This window comes from Musca vetustissima, unplaced genomic scaffold (genome assembly GCF_032173495.1).
Source record: "Musca vetustissima isolate MV318-11 ecotype Yass unplaced genomic scaffold, APGP_CSIRO_Mvet_v1 utg8537, whole genome shotgun sequence".
Taxonomy (NCBI): Eukaryota; Metazoa; Arthropoda; class Insecta; order Diptera; family Muscidae; genus Musca; species Musca vetustissima.
The window spans coordinates 166,191-189,236 of NW_026881632.1; the positions used below are offsets into that span (position 1 = coordinate 166,191).

The 23,046-nt window shown below is 35.2% G+C and overlaps 1 protein-coding gene across 4 annotated transcripts in view; it reads left to right on the forward strand.

Moving 5' to 3' along the window:
- The window catches only part of LOC133327601 (rho GTPase-activating protein 100F-like), a 44,067-nt gene that overhangs the window by 19,330 nt on the left and 1,691 nt on the right, over window positions 1-23,046 (forward strand). Inside the window, exons 1-12 of one of the 4 annotated variants that reach the window (XM_061536119.1) lie at window positions 3,053-3,155; window positions 12,057-12,377; window positions 12,434-12,556; window positions 12,628-12,765; window positions 12,833-13,106; window positions 13,177-14,189; window positions 14,248-15,373; window positions 15,760-15,839; window positions 15,908-16,262; window positions 16,864-17,117; window positions 22,704-22,827; window positions 22,882-22,975. In XM_061536119.1, the coding sequence (XP_061392103.1) occupies window positions 3,102-3,155; window positions 12,057-12,377; window positions 12,434-12,556; window positions 12,628-12,765; window positions 12,833-13,106; window positions 13,177-14,189; window positions 14,248-15,373; window positions 15,760-15,839; window positions 15,908-16,262; window positions 16,864-17,117; window positions 22,704-22,827; window positions 22,882-22,975 (3,956 nt within the window). In that variant the 5' untranslated portion in view covers window positions 3,053-3,101. Of the gene's footprint in view, window positions 1-3,052; window positions 3,156-12,056; window positions 12,378-12,433; window positions 12,557-12,627; window positions 12,766-12,832; window positions 13,107-13,176; window positions 14,190-14,247; window positions 15,374-15,759; window positions 15,840-15,907; window positions 16,263-16,859; window positions 17,118-22,703; window positions 22,828-22,881; window positions 22,976-23,046 lie in introns of those variants that run through there. The other 3 variants (XM_061536118.1, XM_061536120.1, XM_061536121.1) reach the window with 3 other exon arrangements.

The following is a 23,046-nucleotide window of genomic DNA, read 5'->3' on the forward strand; positions in this document are numbered from 1 at the left end:
TATTAAAATCCATTTTCGTTGATCTAATGTACTTGAGAAAATACTCTTAGTTCATAGTTCATGGAAAAATATTCTTAAAAAATATCTATTGGAAAAGTCAACGAAAAATATTTATTTATTAGTCCAAAACACCTTTAAAATGTGTTATTAAAAATCCTCACTTATTGGTCGTTAAGTTCTGGGAAAAATGCTTTTAAAAATCTTCAAATATTGCTTGTAAAATATTCTTAAACTTCTTCATTGGTTCAAATGTTCTCTAAAAGTTGTCATTGGTTGGTGTAATAATCCTTGTAAAATTACTCTTAAAATTCCTTATATACATTAAACCAATAATGCTCTTAGAAAAATAATTCTCTCATGTTGGTCTAATAGTCCATGGAAAACAATATTGAAAACTCTTCATTTATAGTCCATTAAAAAATATTTTGTAAATACTTAGATTTGGATCAAATAGTCTGTGAAAAAAATATTAAAAATCCGTCCTTGATTGTCTAGTAGTTTTTGGGAAAATATTCTTACGTACTCCATATTTAAGGTCTAATAGTCCTTGAAAAATATATTCTTAAAAAATACTAATGTTATTGTCCTTTGAAAAGCGTCTACACTTTATGAAAAATTGTTATAAAAATCCGCACTTAGTCTTTAAGTCCTATACTTAAATATCTTGATTTATTAGTCTAATAATTCTTGTAAAAATGTTATTGAAAAAATCTCTTTCAGTGGTCTAATAGTCCTTGGAAAATTATTGTAAAATCCCATCCTATATATAGAGGTTATCCTTGAAAATAATCTTAAAATATGGTCCAATAATCCTTTAGAAAATACCCTTTGAACACGGGTTGTCCTTCTTCAAAATATTTTAAAGCAATCCCATTTATAGACATGGAAGACCTTTAAAAAGTATTATTTTTTTAATTCATGTTTATTAGTTTCTTAAAGAAATTAAAAATTTACGCCTGTTAGTCCTTTGAAAAAATATCTATGCATTGTCAGTCCTTTGGCCTAGTTAATTAGTCCTCTGAAAAACTAGGCTGGTTAGTCCTTTGAAAAAAATCTACGCCTGTTTGCCCTTCGATGTAATTTAGGCTTGTTAGTCCTTTGAAAAAAGTCTACGCCTTGTTAGTCGTTCGACTAACCCTTATTTGCCCTTCTACAAAACTTACGCATTGTTAGTCCTTCAACAAAATCTGCACCTTGTCCTTCTACAAAATCTACGTCTTGTTAGTCCTTAGAATAAATGTATGCATTGTTCGACCATTGACTTCATAACCATTTGAAAATTTTACGCATTTTAAGACCTTAAAAAAATAACGCATTACAGACCTTTGGAAAAAAAATCGACACCTTAATTTGGTCTTCAAAAATAATTCTAAAAATGCAGACTTCTATTTATCCCTATAATGATTATATATATAATGATTCTTTGATCATTGGAAAAATTATTCTTAAAAAAAACCACGCCTATTTGGCCTATGGACAACATTATTATTTGCCCTTGCCTATATTTTTTGTCTTTAAATATATACTCCTATTTTGACATTAAACAAAATTATTCTTTGGTCCTTGGATACATTTTTTAATAATAAGTTTAAAAAACCAGTCTAATATGTTTTTTTAAACTACTCTTTACAAAAAATCCATCTATATTTGCTCCTTGGAAAAATCATGCACTATCTTGGTTTTTAAAAATAAATTAATTAAAAAAATTCTTGATCCTTAAAAAACTTTTTTTAAAAGATTGATATTCTTTAGTCCTTTAAAGAATATTTCATTAAAAATGGTTCTTGAAATAAAAATGTTTTCAAACTCCTACATTTATTTGGACCTTGGAAGTTTTTCCCTAAAAATCCACACTTAGTTTATCTTTGGACAAATTATTCTTTAAAAAATCCTTGGCTTTTTGGTCCTTGGTAATGCCATTCTTTAGTTGGGCTTTGGAAATTATAGTTTCTAAAATTCTTTGTAAACTAGTGTTAATATTACAACCCCACATTTCTTTTATCAGAAATCGACATCAAAAGTTCATTAGTGTCATTTGTAGTGCAATCAAATGTCCTTTTTTATTACGTTGAATTGAAATACTAATGGAGACACATACGATATACATATGTGTTGGTATGTCTGTCTGACTGTGTGTCAAATTATAGGTCTAGGACAAATAATAACAAAAACATATGAATGATTACTACTCAACCACCGAATGAATATTTAATCAATATATTAACAAATTATTAATACGATACACAATAACAAATAAAACAACCACAAAAACAACGCAATAAATAACAATAAAAACAGAACAACGCTTTAAAAATAAACGAAACAACAAAAATCACAGTAACAACAATAAATAACAAAACTACAAAAAATAAAATAAAAACCACATATATAAACTAAATTACAAAATTATACTCAGGGATAACAAAAAAACTAATCATCATCTAGAAAAAATACAATAACACAATATCCGTCCATCCACAACAACAACTAACAAAGCCTGAAGGAAAAAAGAAATATATACAGGAAAAAGAAAGCAACTACAAAAAAGGCAAAACTATACAGTTAACACTTGGCCCTAAAATAAAGGAGAGAAAAAAAAACTGGAAACAAATGGCCAAAAAAGAGTAGTGAAAACAAAACGCAGCTAAATGTTCTAACCATTTAATTATAGCCCCCCCCGAGCATATAACGAAATGTTTGGGTCTAACAACAAACAAACCAACCAACAAACAAACGAGCAAACATAGAAAACGATTTAGTTAAATAAACAACAACACCAACAACAACAAAACAATTTTCCCCCCTCCCAGAAAGGATGAGAAATGAAACAAATTTAGCTGCAAGGACAATAGTGAACAGACGGCCAAACCATGACAAAAATTAAAGTGCGCACGCGTTAAGGAAAAATTCCTATAATTCCATTGACAATTTTTGTTAAGTGTGTCCCCCCCGCAATTTTTGAGGGTGCTTGGAGGTTTACTCTCCCTCTCTTTGCGTCACGCTCCCCCAAAAATTTGTGACGTGAAATTAGTTTTTGTTTTCTGTGTTTGAAGGCGTCCCCGAAAAAAACTTTCAAAATTTTCTCCTCACACACAAAGTTAATGTGCGACAGCACATCCACTGGCTGTTTTCTAAGCAGAAACAGTGGCCGCAAGGTAAGTTCAAGATGGTTACACATAGAGATTATTATCTTTAGAAGAGAGAGAGGATGTTAATATTTAGAGTAATTTGAAGGCGAAAGGATGTGCCTGGGGGTTGATTAGAAGAATATTTGTTTGTCATGAGTGGAAATATAGTTTCAAAAACAAAAACATATATATATATATATATATATTAATTAAAAAAAAAAAACAACTTTAAACCTTAAAATATACACTATTTGAATCGAAGTCTTTAAACTTCCCCGCTTTATAATGACCCTTGATTCTTTTTAAATCACCGCTTTATAAAGGTCCTTGAAAAATAGTTGTTGAAAAAATCATGCATACATTTTTTCTCAAGAAATCTTAATTTAGTGGTCTAATTGTCCTTACAATAATGTTCGTAAAGGCCATTAATAAGTCTAATTATCCTTGAAAAATATATTTTGACATAGTCATTCATTTGTCTAATATTCCCTGGAAATATAGGTTATTGGTCTGTGGGACCTCAGAAAAAATATTCCTTAAAATACCCATTTATATGTTTATTAGTCCTTGGAAAATGTTTTTTTTTTCATTTTGGGCTAAATGTCCTTGAGAAATTGTTTTTAAAAATCCTTATTTATATTCCTAAGACTCCGCTATGGGCCAGGAATCCAAATTTTGACAAAAAGTCCATTTCAGGTAGAGGCGATAAAATGTTATATATCTGGGAACTTTGAGCTTTACAGCTATAGTTTTAAGACCATAATACATACAAATACGAATTCATGCTATTCTTAATTGAAATACTGTCAAGAAATGAAATACTTAGTTTTTTCATATATTTGATCCGCCTTTATGGATTCATTTAATTTGATTTTCAAAATCTGAGTTCACATTTGTAATTAGTGCCCAAAGCTCCACAAAACGTGTTCAACACTAATTTGATTAATTCAACATTTAAAAAATTGACCGCCGTTTTCGATCCACCCTATTAATTTTTGAAGGTTTTTCTTACACAATCGAAATCAGCGTCCTCGAAACCCTTATATGAGATATTTATTTATATTGTAAACCCACTGCACTAATTAGAGATCCAAAAAAAATTGATCTCTGGCCTATAGTGGACTCCTGCGAAAAATTATGATTACCACTATTGGCCACTGAATTCTTTGAAATATTAAAAAATTCACTATTATTAAACATATAGTCGTTGGGAAAATATTCTTTAACCCTACGGCCAATATCCGGGTACATTTGTACCTTTTTTTGAATAAAAATGCTGTAAAATGTTTAATAATGGAGATATTTGGATAAAATTTTGAGGAATCATTCTTAAGGTATTATTCACACATAATCGAAGAGAAAATTATAAATATTTTAAATATATATAATTTTTTAAAGTTGTTACCTACGTAGATCAATTAGCGTGGTACATTTGTACCCATCCAGAAATAGCGCTGTTAATATATTAAAATATTGGACTATCGTCCGTTTTTTTGTTTTAAATTAGTCTATATGAATCTGATATACATGTAGGAACTCAAAATTATATATACATTAAAAGAATATATATTTAAATCCATGTTTAAATGATAATATATCTAAAACAATCATAGTAAATTCGTTATAGCTTTCGTATGGGTTAAGTTTTTTAGTTACTTTTTATTGGGATCTAATTTGGATGTTCACTAAACCCTCTGCAAATTTTTGTGACCCTAGACAACATAGGGCCATCAGGGCGATTCGTAGAAGTCAGAAACTACCTTGGTTTTCCCTTGGTATACAGAGGGATTGAGGAACACTTAAATAAGATCCGAATAAAAAAATAACTAAAAGCTTAAGCTTATATTATTTTAATGTATATATAACTCTGAGTTCCTACATCTAGATCAGATCCGTATAGAATAATTTAAAACGAAAAATCTGACGATAGTACAATTTTTTGTTATTAATTACAGAGCTATCTTTGCATGGGTACAAATGTACCACGGTTATTGATCTACGTATACTTTTTTGGTTAATGACCGTAGGGTTAAAAATTGCATTAATTGTGCTTATGATGATTGGAATTTTTATTTCTAAAACTCCTCATTTATTGGTCTAATAGTCCTGGGAAATATACTCCTCGTGTCCTTGAAAAATGTTTTTAATAACCCAATTATTTATGCAAAAAAATCCACGTCAATTGCTGACCCTTGCAAAAATATTTTTAAAAATCCACGCCTATTTTTAAAATGTTTTTAAAAAAATTCCTTCCTTGAAAAAATATTTTGGAACATGTTCTCAAAAAATTAAGTTTTTCTTAAAACTATAATGTTAGAAACACTACATTTCGTGGTCCATTTGTTCTTGAAAAAACATTTGTAAGTAATACTTAATTATTGGTCTAAAAATCCTTCAATAAATGATCGTAAGAAATCCTTATATATATAGGTCTAATACTACTTAGAAAAATAGTCCATTAGTCTAATTAGAAATGAGGATATCTTTAATAGTCCTTTGAAAATGTCCTCATTTATTGAAAACAAAATGTCCATGGGCAAATTCATATTAAAATATTTGTCTTTAATGGTCTAAGTTTCCTTGGAAAAATATGCTTCAAACCCATGGGAAATACTCAAAAAAATTCGCATTTATTTTGATAAATAGCCCTTAAAAATATTCTTAAGAAATCTAATAGTCATTGAAAAATGTTCCATAAAATGTCTTCATTTATTGATTTACTATTCCTTGGAGCAATATTAATTGGAAAAATCCTTCTTTAATGAACTATTAGCCCTTGAAAAAAAAAATTAAAAATGTTTCTTCCTAAATATTAAAGTTTTTGGTCCTTTTAGTCCTTAAAAAATATTATTACAAATCCTCATTCATAGGCCTAATAGTCCTTGAGACAAATCCTAAAAATACATTTTCTATTGGTCTAAAAGACTTTGGAAAAATATTCGTCCAAAATCCTCATCTATTGGCATAATTGACCTTGGGAAATAATTGAAAAAATCCCTTTTTGTTGGTTTTTTATTTTTTGGTCCTTGAAAAAAAAAATATTTTTTTGTCGTTGAAAGAATTAATTAAATTCTACGAAAATAATTTTCTTTTAAAGTTCCACATATATTTGGTCCTTGAAAAAATTATTTTTTTCCCATGAAAATATAGTTTTAAATGATCCACGCATAGTTGGTCTGGGGAAAAAAATATTCTTTTAAAAATCCACGTCTAAATGGTCCTTTGAAATAAATATTCTTTAAAAAATCCACGCCTATCTGGTCCTTGAAAAAAATATTGGTCCTTTGAAACGTTATTCTTTAGTCTTTGTAAAAATATTCTTTAAAAAATTAACACCTATTTGGCACTTGAAAATATTGGCCCTTAGAAAAATATTTGTTAATCCTTGCAAAAATTAATCTTAATATATCCAAGCCTATTTGTCTTTGGAAAAATACAAATCCAAAAAGATTAAAAAATCCAGGCTTGTTTGATCCTTAGAAACATTATTCTCTGGTCCTAGGAGAAACTATTCACAGGACATTTCAAAACTAATTATTTGAAAATTCAACGCTGGCCCTTGGATAAATTATTCGTTGAAAAATGCAAACTTATTAGGTACTCCTGGTCCTTTGAAACATTATTATTTTGTCCTTCGAAATATTATTATTTATTTTTGTCCTTCGAAATATAATTATTTAGGGTTATTTAAAAATAGGAAAAAATATTCTTTGGACCTTTGAAAAGTTATTATTTTAACAATTCGTGGTCCTTCGCATGGTATTACCCAAACAATTATTGGTCCTTGGAAAACATATTTGGAAAACATATTATTGATCCTTTGGGAACATTTTGCTTCAAGTGACCTACGAATGTATAAGTCCCTAAAAATTATATATTTTTGAAAACTCCAGTCCTGTATTAGTTCATGAAAATTTATACTTTTAAAGACCCACGAATGTATCAGTCCCCGAAACACACATTTAAAAAAAAACACGCCTTTATTAGTCCTTAAAAAATACGCATATATTAAACTCTACTTTAAAGAATTTCTATTTAAAAAATCACGTCTGTATTAGTCTTTGAAAAATTCTAATTTAAAAAATCCACGCTTGTATTAGTCCTCGAAAAATTCAACCTTAATAATTCACGTTTTATGATTCTTGGAAATTCTACTAAAAAATCGTTTAAGAAAAAATTAAAAAATACTTTTAAATGATCCTTGGAATTTCATTCTTAAAACATCCATACTCACTTGCCGAATAGTTCTTGGATTTTTTTTTTTCAAATTTAAAATATTCATGAATGAATGTTTTATTTCATCGCTTCATTGATTTGCTTTTCATTCTTGAAATAATTAAAAAAATCCTACATTAAGACCTTCAACAATGATTACTTAGAACTTGCAAATGTCATGTCAACATTTTTTCCAAAATGCCAGACGATTACAATGGACTTACACACCACACACACACACTTGTTGTTAGTGTTGTTGCAAATCTCCTTGTTGAAAAAAAAATAAAATAAAAAATAGAAACACGCTAAAGCAATTCCGCCCTATTTTTCCAGGAATTTAAGAAAATACGAAATTCTTTGTGCAACGATGTTGGAGGTGGGATTACTGGGAAGTGAGTTCGGGTAGGTGTGCGGATGTGTGTGTGGGCTGATGTATGGTAAATAATGTATGACATTTTTGTAAATCCAAAGTAATACAAACACGCAACAACAAAACGATGTAAAGAGCAGGTGACTCATAACAACGGCAATGGGAAAAAAGTAAAAATAGGAAAAGCTAACAAGAACAACAACAAATAATAAAACAAAGAACCAATCAAATATTCATACATACATTGTAGTCAAGCGTAAGCATGGCGATGACAATGTCTGCCAGCGATGATGACGTGTGAGTGTTGGTACCATTTTCTTGACATACAATGAATTAATGATAGCCACAAAGTCTAGCCGTTGTGAGAGTCGTAACGATGGAGAATATACAATTTCATACGAAGATATCTGGGGGCCCTGGAAAATTGTATTCCTTAGGAATCCACGCCTTTTTGGACCTTGGAAAACTTTTTCTTTATAAATTCACCCATCTTTGGTGGTTGGAAAAATAAGCCTTAGAATTTCACGCCTCTTTGGTCCTTGGACAAATTATTCTTTACAAATTCACGCCTTTTGGGCCTAAAAAATTATCCTTAGGAACGCATGTTTGGTCCTTGGAATTCACGCCTTTTTTGTCCTTGGAAAAATTATTCCTTAGGAATCCACGCCTTTTTCGCCCTTGGAAAAATTATTCCTTAGGAATCCACTGTTGTAATTATTGAATGTCCACGTTACGGACTTCCAACACACAACATACATGCGTAGACTAATTGCGATGAGTTCGCTTAGTGTAACCTACACACCACCACTGTAAATATTCTTAGTGTTAAGTTTTTCTTGTTTAGTGTGTAAGTTGTACACAATCACTCTCAATAAAGCCGCCAGCCAGAGCACAACGCGTCTTTCCTTTCATCCACTAGTAGCAGATCAAGAATAATATTTTCAACAGGTTATGGGCCCAGTCACCCCACGCATAGCCATGCGAAGCAGTCGCAGCATTGAATGCAGGATGACTCTGAAAGAGATAAATAGTGTACGCCCAGGATCACTCTGATGGAGAAAAATACAAAGTGAGTAGTAACCGGCAGGCTTCTGGAGAAGCGTGTCCCTCCAGCAGATCATGGTTGTTCGTGTGTCGAAAACCAGCGATTGTGTTACTTGTGTGTCAGTAACACATGGCCCCGGAAAGAGTGAATCCCAGTGAGACTAGTGGATTGTGTGAGTCCAATGGTTAGCTGTGTGTCGGCAACCAAGGCAGCTCGTTACAGTGTGTCAGTAACGATGGAGCTTGGACTACACAAGGAAAGAAAAACAGTAGACTGTGACCGATCTGTGTGATCGAAGAGTGCTCAAAAGAAAAAGTGAATTGAGAGTCATTCCATGTTGTATAACCGAGTGTCGGGTATGTTGATCGTGTGTCGACAACATACGCAACTGGAATTATGCATGTGTTGCATTGATGATGGCTGGTGAAATCTGCGAAGGAAATCTATGGTGGTCAATCAATATGTTTGGGAGACGATTTCCAATATAAGTATGCAGATTTGAAAAAATCGAAAAGGCGAGTAAGTGGCAACAACAACAAAAGGGTGCGATTGCTAAGGCACACAAAGAAAATTCAGCAACAACAACAACACAGGTAGTAATGAAAACAGTTCGCGCACAAAAAGTGGCAGCAGAGACTGCAGGCAGCGAAAAAGGTTGAGCAGAGAAATCCCCATGAGCATGCGTACACAGTTATTGTGTGTTTGACAACAACAACGTAAGCAAGAGCGTTGTGTGTTTGGATAGCGGTGCGTATTTTATGATGCGTAAATTGTTTACGAGAAGTCTCTGGCGGAATGGAAGGGGTAGGCTCAAATAGCGTGTTGATTGTGTACCTGCAAGTCAATGTAATGACGGTTGACAATGAAGCGGTAAAGGGGTCGTAAAGAAAAATGTGCGCAGATTGACGACGAGTAATTGGAGTTTGCTGACCGCAAGAGGGGAGTTGTATTTGTAATCAGAATGTGTTTCTGCAGAGAACAAAACAACCCTATGTGCCAACACCGTTACGGTCGATATGATGGGAGAGCCCACAACAGACGGTGTCGAATGTGTTTCGATGGCAGTGCTGAGTGCACCGTTAGGTCAACTATTGTCGAACCCATGGAGGGGGCAAGATGCAGGAGGAGAAGATTGCTGATCATATTCCAAAAAAATACTGTATGTGTTTATAATTTGTAATAAGTGTACAAATTTTGAAATTATGTAAATAAAGAAATGTTTTTGAGAGATTTTGATTGGGGCATGTATGTATGTGTGTTGAGGAGGAGTGTTGTAATTATTGAATGTCCACGTTACGGACTTCCAACACACAACATACATGCGTAGACTAATTGCGATGAGTTCGCTTAGTGTAACCTACACACCACCACTGTAAATATTCTTAGTGTTAAGTTTTCTTGTTTAGTGTGTAAGATGTAATTAGTCACTCTCAATAAAGCCACCAGCCAGAGCACACGTCGTTTTTCCTTCATCCACTAGAAGCAGAGCAAGAAATACTTTCAACATCCACGCCTTTTTCGCCCTTGGAAAAATTATTCCTTAGGAATCCACACCTTTTTTGTCCTTGGAAAAATTATTCCTTAGGAATCCACGCCTTTTTCGCCCTTGGAAAAATTATTCCTTAGGAATCCACGCCTTTTTCGCCCTTGGAAAAATTATTCCTTAGGAATCCACACCTTTTTTGTCCTTGGAAAAATTATTCCTTAGGAATCCACGCCTTTTTTGTGCTTGGAAAAATTATTCCTTATCCATCCACACCGTTTTTGTCCTTGGAAAAATTATTCCTTATCCATCCACACCGTTTTTGTCCTTGGAAAAATTATTCCTTATCCATCCACGCCTTTTTTGTCCTTTGAAAAATTATTTCTTAGGAAACCACGCCTTTTTTGTCCTTTGAAAAATTATTTCTTAGGAATCCACGCCTTTTTTTGTCCTTGAAAAAATTATTCCTTAGGAATCCACGCCTTTTTTGTCCTTGAAAAAATTATTCCTTAGGAATCCACGCCTTTTTTGTCCTTGAAAAAATTATTCCTTAGGAATCCACGCCTTTTTGTCCTTGGAAAAATTACTCCTTAGGAATCCACGCCTGATTTGGTCCTTGTTAAGGCCTGGAAAATTTTTCTAAATAATACACGCCTTCTTGAGGCCTTGAAAAAATATTCTTTAAAAAAACACACGCCTGATTTGGTCCTTGTTAAGGCCTGGAAAATATTCTTAAAAAAAGCCACGCCTTCTTGAAGCCTTGAAAAAATATTCCTAAAAAAAGCCACGCCTTCTTGAGGCCTTGACAAATATTTTTAAAAAAAGCCACGCCTTCTTGAGGCCTTGAAAAAATATTCTTAAAAAAAACCACGCCTTCTTGAGGCATTGAAAAAATATTCTTTAAAAAACCCACTCCTGATTTGGTCCTTGTTAAGGCCTGGAAAATATTCTTAAAAAAGCCACGCCTTCTTGAGGCATTGAAAAAATATTCTTTAAAAAACCCACTCCTGATTTGGTCCTTGTTAAGGCCTGGAAAATATTCTTAAAAAAGCCACGCCTTCTTGAGGCATTGAAAAATATTCTTAAAAAAAGCCACGCCTTCTTGATGCCTTGAAAAAATATTCTTAAAAAAAACCACGCCTTCTTGAGGCATTGAAAAAATATTCTTTAAAAAACCCACTCCTGATTTGGTCCTTGTTAAGGCCTGGAAAATATTCTTAAAAAAGCCACGCCTACTTGAGGCCTTGAAAAAATATTCTTTAAAAAAATCCACGCCTTCTTAAGGTCTTGAAAAAATATTCTTAAAAAAGCCACGCCTTCTTGAGGCCTTGAAAAATATTCTTAAAAAAGCCACGCCTTCTTGAGACCTTGAAAAAATATTCTTAAAACAAGCCACGCCTTCTTGAGGACTTGAAAAAATATTCTTAAAAAAGCCACGCCTTCTTGAGGCCTTGAAAAATATTCTTAAAAAAGCCACGCCTTCTTGAGGCCTTGAAAAATATTCTTTAAAAAAATCCACGCCTTCTTAAGGTCTTGAAAAAATATTCTTAAAAGCCTTCTTGAGGCCTTGAAAAAATATTCTTTAAAAAAATCCACGCCTTCTTATGGTCTTGAAAATTATTCTTTAAAAATGTTTTAGGGCTTGAAAAATTAATCTTTAAAAACTCCACGCCTTGTTTTAGGGCTTGAAAAATCAGTCTTTAAAAATCCTCGCCTTTTTAAGGCTTTGAGAAAATATTATCCTTAGGCCTTGAAAAATTAGTTCTTGAAAATTTTCCTTATTTCAATATTTTTGTTTTTGGTATTTTTTTCCAGGAAAATGGAAGATCAGTTCCTGATGTTACGGCAAGCCCGGGCCGTGCGCCGCCCGGACCATTGCCATCAAATCAAATGCAAACGATGGTTAATCAACAGCAGCAGCAACAACAACATCAACAACAGCAGCAGCAACATCATCATCAGCAACAACAACAATCACAGCATCAGCAACATCATCAACAGCGACAGGGTGGATCAAAAGAACCCGTCCTATTGCAGGGTGATTTCCGGAAGGTCTCAGGTATTAGTTCCGAAATCTTCCGACAGATAGAAGCTGTCGAAAATGATCATGATCCGAATACAGCGGCCGCCTTGGAGGTAAGTTCCGCACCCAATAGAAATAATTGAACCAAAATTACAACAGATTTTTCTAGGCGGTCGAGAGACGAGGTGAAATGATAGTGCGCATCTTGGAGCCGCACAGTATTGGCGGTAAACAGGCCGTAGATGCAGCCCATAAATTATTGGCCAAGAAAGATAATCGACATATAGTACAGGTAGGATAGATTTCATGGAACCCTTTTTTTGGATTTTTATATTAACCCCTTTCTTTCCTGTTGTCTTCTAGTTGGTGGAAATCGTTAAGAGACCCGGTCAAACCTTAGGTTTATATATACGCGAAGGAAATGGTGCCGATCGTACCGATGGTGTATTCATTTCACGGATTGCCATCGAATCTGCAGTGTCGAATAGTGGATGCCTGAAGGTAGGGTTCCTATTACTCCTCATCTTTTTCTATGAGTGTTTAAATGTTTTTCTTCTTCTCCCTCCAGGTGGGCGATGAAATCCTTGCCGTGAATTTAGTCGATGTCACCCACATGTCCCTGGACGACGTTGTCATAATAATGTCAATTCCACGACGCCTGGTCTTGGCCATACGACAACGTTGCGGTAATCGTGGCACCGGCTCACCAGGCCCGCCCTCCATGTCACGACCCGAACAGAAACCACCACCGGTTGTTGTCATGAAACGTGACCTGCGCGACGAGGAGCTCGACGAGACTGATCACATGTCAAGATCCCGTTCATCACGCGAAAGACGTACAGGTATTTGCTATTGTTGCTTGGTTGTGATATATTAAGGTTGGTCTTTTTCTCGTTTCTTTTCGTCGTGTAGGAGATGGTCGTGAAATGTCCGAATCACGCTCGCGACTCGGTCTGGGTCTGAACAACTATAGTCCGCAATCGGAACAGCTGGATATGTACTATAATACCCGTCCGGGTATGGAACCACCTAATTGGGGCTATAAACCACCACCACCGCCATCATCAGTCATTACGGAACAGCCCAAGGGTCATCAGTTTGCTCCATCACATGCGTACTACAAGAATGCCGGAACGTTGGAGAGTCTGGCGGAAAAGGTACATTCCTTCTATCCGGGAGCTCCGCCTTCTCGTCGCCTGTCAGTGGGTAATGTACCGCAACGAGCCCGTTTCCCACGTTCCGGGTCCGATCAGCATTTGCCTCGCGTAGAATATGCCGATTATTCGAATTCTCTGGGTCGCCACTCGTTGTTGCGACCTAGCCTCAAGCCGAGCGGTGGCTCCGTGATTATGGGTCCTGGCGGCACTCTGGGTCGCTATGGACGCTATGATCCTCATTCAAATGCCAAATATGGACCGAGTGGTACTCAGTCTCTGACTCGGCGTTCAAGACCCAATTTAGATTATTCCAGTGATACGGAGGCTACCGTGGGACCACGGCCCAACTATTACTACTACAATCGCCCTGCCATTGGTAGTATGCCTCGTGGTGCGGGAGCACCTGGTGGAGCCTCTGTGCTGGGTGGAGGGCCAGATATGGCTAAATTCAATTCACTGCCAAGAGATCGGCCCGGTGTACGATTGCCGGGTATACGTTCACGTATTAGCGATCGCATAATGGATGAAAGCGATGGTAATATTTCGGCACCCGAATTTAATGCTCGGCGGGATCGTGATCTGAGATCGCGGATCACAGCCAGTCCTCAGTCGATATTTACATCGGATGAATATCGGGCATGGCTGCGGAGGGCACCCAGCAGTTCGGCCATTGCCGAGCAAATGCGTATGACAAGAGATCTGCTGAATCAGCCAAGGTCCCATCGGTTCTCCTGCAGTGCTGAGAATATTCACGATGCTCTGAGAAATGTGAGTCTTGAAAATTTCCCCTCCTACCCTTATTTTCTATATTCTTTTTTCTCCACAGACCGAAAGCATTTACTCCAGTCGAACGGGCATCCTCGGCACCGGCACCTTGGATCGCCACTTGGGCATGCCCCGACCCATCTCATCACTGCCTGTGCGTTCCATGTCATCCCAGCACATAGGTGGCCCCAACTCTATACGTTCGCCCAGCATTCGTCGCATGCGTCAACTACTCGAACTCTCCGCTGGCCCAGCCAGTCCCAGTGGCAGTATCATGAGCACAGGCGGACATCAAAGTCCTGCGCCCACACCCAGTGCTACACTGCCGCGACCACATCGACAAATCGACATCAATCCCGCAGAGTTCAGCAAATATAAACTGGACAAACCCATCGTTGATATAGGCGGTGTATCGGGTATGTTGTGGATTCACCTGTTAGCGGGCCGTGGACTACGTTCGGCACCCGAACTAGGACCACAGCACGGTGCAGGAGGACAGCATCTACCGGCGCCCACACGCGATCTATACTGTGTGATAGAATGCGATCGGGTACATAAGGCGCGAACTGTGGTACGCTCCGGCGACCTGCAATTCGATTGGGATGAATCGTTCGAATTGGACTTGGTGGGCAATAAGCAATTGGATGTTTTAGTTTATTCGTGGGATCCACAACATCGGCATAAGCTATGCTATCGTGGAGCCATTTCACTGTCAACGATACTGCGCCAGTCGCCATTACACCAGCTCGCCCTCAAGGTGGAGCCTCGTGGCACGATTTACATTCGCATGCGTCACACAGATCCCATAGCTCTGTATAAACGTCGTGGTTTACCTAGCCTGCGGGCTGGTTATCCCACTCTGTTCGGTGCTGATCTTGAGACTGTGGTGAATCGTGAATCGAAGGGTGCCCCAGGCTGTGCTCCAGTTCCGATAGTTTTGCGCCGCTGTGTCGAAGAGGTGGAGCGTCGTGGTCTTGATATAATCGGTTTGTATCGCCTGTGCGGTTCGGCCACAAAGAAACGTCTACTGCGTGAGGCGTTCGAACGAAATAGTCGTGCCGTGGAATTGACTCCAGAACATGTTCCTGATATCAATGTCATCACTGGTGTGCTGAAAGACTATCTAAGAGAATTGCCAGAACCGTTGTTTACGCGATGTCTCTTCCAGATGACAGTCGATGCATTGGGTGAGTAGTGTAACCTAAAATTGGGCTTTAAAACTATGGTTAAAAAAATTGGGGAAAAATTATGGACCTTGAAAAAATATTCTTTAAAAGATCCACGCCTCTTATGGACCTTGAAAAAATATTCTTTAAAAGATCCACGCCTCTTATGGACCTTGAAAAAATATTCTTTAAAAGATCCACGCCTCTTATGGACCTTGAAAAAATATTCTTTAAAAGATCCACGCCTCTTATGGACCTTGAAAAAATATTCTTTAAAAGATCCACGCCTCTTATGGACCTTGAAAAAATATTCTTTAAAAGATCCACGCCTCTTATGGACCTTGAAAAAATATTCTTTATAAAATCAACGACTCTTAACTAAAAATTATTTTTCCTTCATTTTCCAGCTGTATGTCTACCCGATGATCCCGAAGGCAATGCAAAATTAATGCTTAGCATATTGGATTGCTTACCTAGAGCAAATAGGGTAAGTATCTTCAGATCTCCAAGGTTCCGATTTTGATATAAATTATTACAAATTTTGCATGTTTCCAGGCCACCCTAGTATTTCTATTGGATCACTTGTCACTGGTCGTCTCTAATTCCGAACGCAATAAGATGTCAGCTCAAGCTTTAGCCACTGTCATGGGCCCACCCCTAATGCTGCATTCTGCCAGCGCCCAGCCTGGCTCTGAGATCGATCATGCCCAGCCCATTGCTGTGCTGAAATATCTCTTACAAATCTGGCCCCAACCCCAGTCGCAACATCATCAAAGTGCGCCCGGAGTCGGAGCAGGTGGCAATCTCATTAACAGCATGGCTGTGGGTGGCAGTACCATGGGCATGGGCCTTGGTATGGGTCTGGGCATGAATGCTGGCAGTATGAATAATATGCCCGGTGTTGTTTCAGGTAACGTAATTCTAGTATATTTTTTCCGATGCAAAAAAAAAAAATGCGTATTATTTTCGATTTCGGTTTTTATTTTGTTGGGGTCATAACCTGAATACTCTACTTTTTTTGGGACACATTTTGTGGCACAACAAACAACAAACTTGTCACTAAACAATAAAAACGGTTTCTCAAAATGCTAATTTTATTTATTTAATTTTTTCTTAAGGGTTACTAGAACACCACTTCTACCCAAGGTTCACAAATTTTCACGTTTACACCACCACCAAAAACCCCCACTCCAGTTTAAAACGAAAACTCTAACACTGTTCCGTTTCCATTTCGTTCCGTTCGTTAATTTCCCTTAATTTTTTTACCAATACAAGAAAAGAAAACTATCGTTGTATTGGTTTCTTTTGCGAGTGTGTGCATATCTTGTTTTTTCTCTCTATTTTGCTCTATAACACAAAACCCAACTTTTTTTCTATCTCTCTCCTCGAAACCCCCATCTTTTCAAATCCATCCGCATATTTCTTTTAAGTTCCCATTTTTCATGAACTGTCTAGTTTACTTCTATGAAAATTGCAATAATATTGATTAATACAGAGTCCTATGTAGACAGGTCGGCGCGGCGAGTCAACAGGGCAGCGTGGAAGCAAAGTCAATGCGTTGCAAGTGGACAGGCAGGCGTTCCTCATGGCGCAGCAGCAGCAGCTCATGGCGGCGGGCAATCTACTACGCTCGTCCACTTCGGTAACCAACATACTTTCTCAAGGCCAACATCCGCTCTCAGCCACAGTCAACAGTCATCTGTATCAATCAGTAGTGGGTCAGTTAGCTCAATCGCATCGAGCCTTGCAACAAGCGGTGCAACAGGTAACAACAAACCAAAACCAAAACAACCAACCAAACACACAATCACATCCTATCTTCCTCTACTCCAGAAAAAAAGATATTCTAAACAAAAAAATATTCTCTTAACTTCTAATTACTACAACTATTATAAATAAAATGATTTATTTTATTTTATAATTGATTTTAAACAAAAAAGAAAAAGGAAGATACAACAAAGGGGGGGTTAAACCGCTCAAAAGCTTTGAATGTTGGCGACCATAAAAATCATCTGAAAATTATGAACTATTATATTGGTGTAATTTATGTCTATATAATAATCAAAACAAAAATCTAAAGATCCCCTTCCCAACAAAATAGGACACAATCCTGTTAACTAACAACCCCATACACAGACATAATCAACAAATGTACAGTACTTTCCTTGAGTAGAGTTCGAAGACAAATTTTTCTGAGGGACCTCAGAAATATTTAAAAAAAATCAGACCTCTCCTAGTCCTAAAAAAATGTCTAGAAAAACATTTCAAAAGATTTCAGGCCCATTTCTGTTCCCTTAATATATAGTCGTATTCCTGGCTCCTGAAAAAATCGAAATCTCAACAACTATAAACTTTTTATAATGATTTATTCGTGATCCCTAAAACATTAAAATACAGACCCATTTGCATTGGAATATTTTTGTTAAATGCTGGCCAATTGCTGGTCTCGAAAAATATCTTATTAATCAGGGTTTATTTTTGGTCCCTAATAATTAAAAACGCTCAGGTTTTTCCTGGTGCCGAAATATACTTTAAAAATTATAAATATACAAAATATCATGGTCGTTAACTTGGTGGTCTCTAAAAAATAATCTAATTATCGTGGGTCTGCCTGAAAAAATTACCATATCAAATGCACACTTATTAATCTGAATAACCTTTAAAACCATTGTATTTCTATAAAATCCCATGATATTTGGTGCAAAGGTTTTTAAAAAGTATTCCTTTAAAATCCCAAGATTTTTGGTCAGAAAACTTTTGAAAAATTATTGATCGGAAGACCCTTGAAAAACAATTATTTAAAAAATCCAGACTTATTATATCCGAAAACCCTTATTAAAAAATCCAGGCTTATTAGTCCGAGTCCGTTTAAAAATCCAGGCATATTGGTCCAAAGAACCTGCTTCAAAAAACAGGCCTATCGGTCGAAGGCCCTAATGAGGCTTATTTGTCAGAATACCCTTCTTTAAAAAATCCAAGAGATTCTTCTTTAAAAATTCAGGGATATTGGTTCGAAGACCCTTTCTAGAAATCCAGGCTTGTCAGATTACTCTTCTTTAAGAAATCCACGCTTATTGATCCGAAGAATCAATCTTCTTTAAGAAATCCACGCTTATTGATCCGAAGAATCAATCTTCTTTAAGAAATCCACGCTTATTGATCCGAAGAATCAATCTTCTTTAAGAAATCCACGCTTATTGATCCGAAGAATCAATCTTCTTTAAGAAATCCACGCTTATTGATCCGAAGAATCAATCTTCTTTAAGAAATCCACGCTGATTGATCCGAAGAATCAATCTTCTTTAAGAAATCCACGCTTATTGATCCGAAGAATCAATCTTCTTTAAGAAATCCACGCTTATTGATCCGAAGAATCAATCTTCTTTAAGAAATCTACGCTTATTGATCCGAAGAATCAATCTTCTTTAAGAAATCCACGCTTATTGATCCGAAGAATCAATCTTCTTTAAGAAATCCACGCTTATTGATCCGAAGAATCAATCTTCTTTAAGAAATCCACGCTTATTAATCCGAAGACCCTTCTTTACAAACAGGCTTATTTGTCCGAATACTTTTCATTAAAAAATCCAGGCTTATTGGTCCGAAAATTCTTCTTTAAAAAATCCTGGCATATCGGTTCGAAGATCCTTTCTAAAAAATCCAGGCTTATTTGTCCGAATACTCTTCTTTAAGAGGTCCACGCTTATATCCGAAGCCCTTTGTTTACAAAATCGACGCTTATTTGTCCGAATACTTTTCTTTAAAAATCTAGGCTTATGGATCCGAAGACTCCCTTTAAAAAATCCAGGCTTATTGGTGCGAGGACTCTCTTCAAAAAATCCACGCTTATTGGTTCGAAAACCCTCCTTTAAAAAATACAGGCCTATTGGTCTAAGGATCCTTCTTTAAAAAATCCAGGCTTATTGATCTGAAGGCCACGGACCAAATATTTAAACCTTTAAAGTCCGTCCTCTACATCGGAAGACCATCCAAACGTTTTTTTTTTTAAATCAACCCTTATTGGACGCAAGGACTTGAGTCTTAAAAACTACACCCTTAGCAATCAGAAAGTCCCATGAAAAATGATTCTTAAAAATAAATGATTAAAAAATACAACCGCACAGGTTGAAAGACCCTTATTTTTGTCCTTGAAAAAAAAATTGAAAAATCAAGCCTACTGTGCTTTTTTAAAAAGGCTCGTAAACATTCTTATTGATCAATAGAACCTGCCAAAATGATTTATAAAAAATTGGACAGAAGAACAATAATACGGTCCTGGAAAAAGATTTGAAAAAATCAACCTTATCGAACGGAAAATCCATATAATAGTCCTTAAAAAAAGATTAATAAAAATGAGACTGCGCTTGGGAACATTTTACTTCAAAAAGGTCATTCATGGTTGGAGGACCCTCTAAAAAAAATAATTTAGCAAAAATGTACGCGTATTGGTAGGAAAGTCCTTATTATGGATCTTGACAAACCTTTATTAATCGGAAGGCCCTTATTATGGTTCATGAAAAGGATTCTAACAAAACCACTGATGCAACTGGAACATTTTTATCTTAAAGAACAGCGCTTCTCAAGTGGGTGACCTCTAAAAATAATGTTAAAAATCGGACTAATCGGACTTTTATTATGGTTCCTAAAAATCTACCCGGAAGGCCCTTATTATGGTCCCAAAGAATTATTCATAAGGACTTTACTATTGACAATTTATTATAAAAACCCCTTAATGGTCCGAAAAAATCACATTTATTTGTTGAATGAACCTAAATATAGTCCTTCAAAAATTAATAATTAGCCTTGTAACTATTAGAAAAGTTATTCTTTAAGACATCCAATCCTAGCCCTTTAGTCATTATACCCTACACAGCTATGTTGCTTTGTGAAGCCCCAAAAGTTTGTAACGCCGTAAAATATTGGTCCTGGACCCACCTTTATGTATACCGATCGTCATATCTCGACTAGCTGAGTCGATCGTCAGAGTGCAAGCGAGAAGCGATGCGATATTACTTGCTATAATAGTTCATGCTACTTCAATGCTATAGTATGTCAGAGTGAGTGCTATGAAAGTAAAGCGTGTTGTTTTTTTACATCGCCTATTTCAGTTGTAAACTGGTGTTTTTGACCCAAGAAGGATTCAGATTTTTCAACGTAATTTTTAAACGAAAATTCACGAAATTAACAAATGTTGGACCTAGACTCTTATTACCCTGATGATTAATAAATGTTTCTTCATATTCTTGAAAAGTACTGTACACTACATTTTTTGTTAACCCACAAAATTTCCCCATCCACCTCAGTGAAAACTACCTGTTGACCGTATAAATAATAATAATAATAATAACCTAAATGTTGCTTTAAGTGATTAACAATATTGAGAATATTTATAACGCAAATGAAAAAACAAAATATTGAAACTTTTTCTAATATAACGAATATTTAAAATAATGAAAAAACTGAAGCAATTGTTGATGTGATGTGATGTAAACTAACTGCAAATCGGATGTAAGCATGATTGGCCCACTACTGGTAAACTTGTTGAAACAAATCAATCAAACAATCAAAACTACACATTAGCATTAGTATTCTTTTTAAAACTAATCAGCAAACAAATCAACTATCCAAAAAATCATTCCAAACAGCTACTCAAAATCATGCTAAAACCAAAATAAACGCAACCATTTTACCATTTAAATCATCCAAAAACAAAAACCAAGCCAAAAATCAGACCAAACCAAACATCTCCACAAAAACTCATATCGATCAGACATCGATGTAAATGCTTCAAATCCTTTTTGTATATACATAAATATAATCGTACAGTACACACAATATATATGTATGTGTCTAGTCTCCAGCGTTATGCGTTTAAATGTTTTTATTGAATATCACCAAAATGAAGATGAAGAAGAAAGATGAAGAGAACGCATGTTTTACAACGTTTTCTTTAATGAACACCAAATACCCAAAACCCAACCGAATACACACATCCATTTTGAACATCAAAATTTCGAAATTATTTCAAACACAAAATCATTTTCAAGTAGTTGTAGATTTCCTATAATTTCCTATAAATAGTAAATTTTGTGAAAATTTACTATAAATAGTAAATTTTGTGAAAATTTACTATAAATAGTAAATTTTGTGAAAATTTACTATAAATAGTAAATTTTGTGAAAATTTACTATAAATAGTAAATTTTGTGAAAATTTACTATAAATAGTAAATTTTGTGAAAATTTACTATAAATAGTAAATTTTGTGAAAATTTACTATAAATAGTAAATTTTGTGAAAATTTACTATAAATAGTAAATTTTGTGAAAATTTACTATAAATAGTAAATTTTGTGAAAATTTACTATAAATAGTAAATTTTGTGAAAATTTACTATAAATAGTAAATTTTGTGAAAATTTACTATAAATAGTAAATTTTGTGAAAATTTACTATAAATAGTAAATTTTGTGAAAATTTACTATAAATAGTAAATTTTGTGAAAATTTACTATAAATAGTAAATTTTGTGAAAATTTACTATAAATAGTAATTTTTGTGAAAATTTACTATAAATAGTAATTTTTGTGAAAATTTACTATAAATAGTAAATTTTGTGAAAATTTACTATGAATAGTAAATTCCAACTATAAATAGTAAATTTTGTGAAAATTTACTATGAATAGTAAATTTTGTGAAAATTTACTATGAATAGTAAATTTTGTGAAAATTTACTATGAATAGTAAATTATTTTTTGAAAATATTGGTACAAAAATAATCTTTCAAAAAAAAAAAAAAAATTAGAGACCCTCCCACAAATCTTCCCCCCATTCCATTTGTCATTAAACGTTGCATGTCCATTCATGATTCCATCCGAATATCGACCTCATCAATTTGTAATTGGCAAAGTGGATAAAATTGGCACACCTTGTGATTTTATACGTACCCTGCACTTGTTACTAAGTTTTTTTATGAAGTTGCTGTTGTTGTTGTCTGTAGTGAAAAAAGAATATTTGAAAAAAAAATTAGTTAATTAATTATTGAATCCGATTTCAAACCCAAAAAACACCACCAACCAAACCTTGTGGCTGTATATTTGCAAAAAATGTCAAATTGGGAAATATTGAAAAACATTTTGAAATTTCAAAACACGCATTTGTTTTTGTTCTGTTTTCTTTTTATAAAAAATGCACCAAACGAAAAAAAAGCTTTACAACCACCACCCACTTCCACTTATTCCGCCACAGTCATTTTTCCACTTTTAGTTGTGTATTTCATCGAAACCAGCTCTGCATGGCAGCCGAACTAATTTTTTGCCTTTTGTTTTTTCGGAATATTTTTCGTTTTCATTACAGCCCCATCCATTGGTGGACTCAGTGGTCTCGGCAATTCCCGACCCATCGCCACTGCCCATTCCCGGCACACCCTCCCCCGGCAGTAGTTCAGCATCGACAGCATCGGGATCCGGTTCGGGCAAAAGTAAGTCAATCAACATTTAAATTCATTACAGAAATAATTTGTATTCTCTAACAGGTACGGACACAATCAAACGAGGCATTTCACCGGCCTCCGTTAAGCAAGTCAATATCCAGGAATCTGTCAGTTCGTATTCGCTCAGTCAGAAAAAGTCCGATAGAGATTCTCTAGATACACAACTACAACAACACCAGAACACAAATGGCCCTCACAACAACCAAC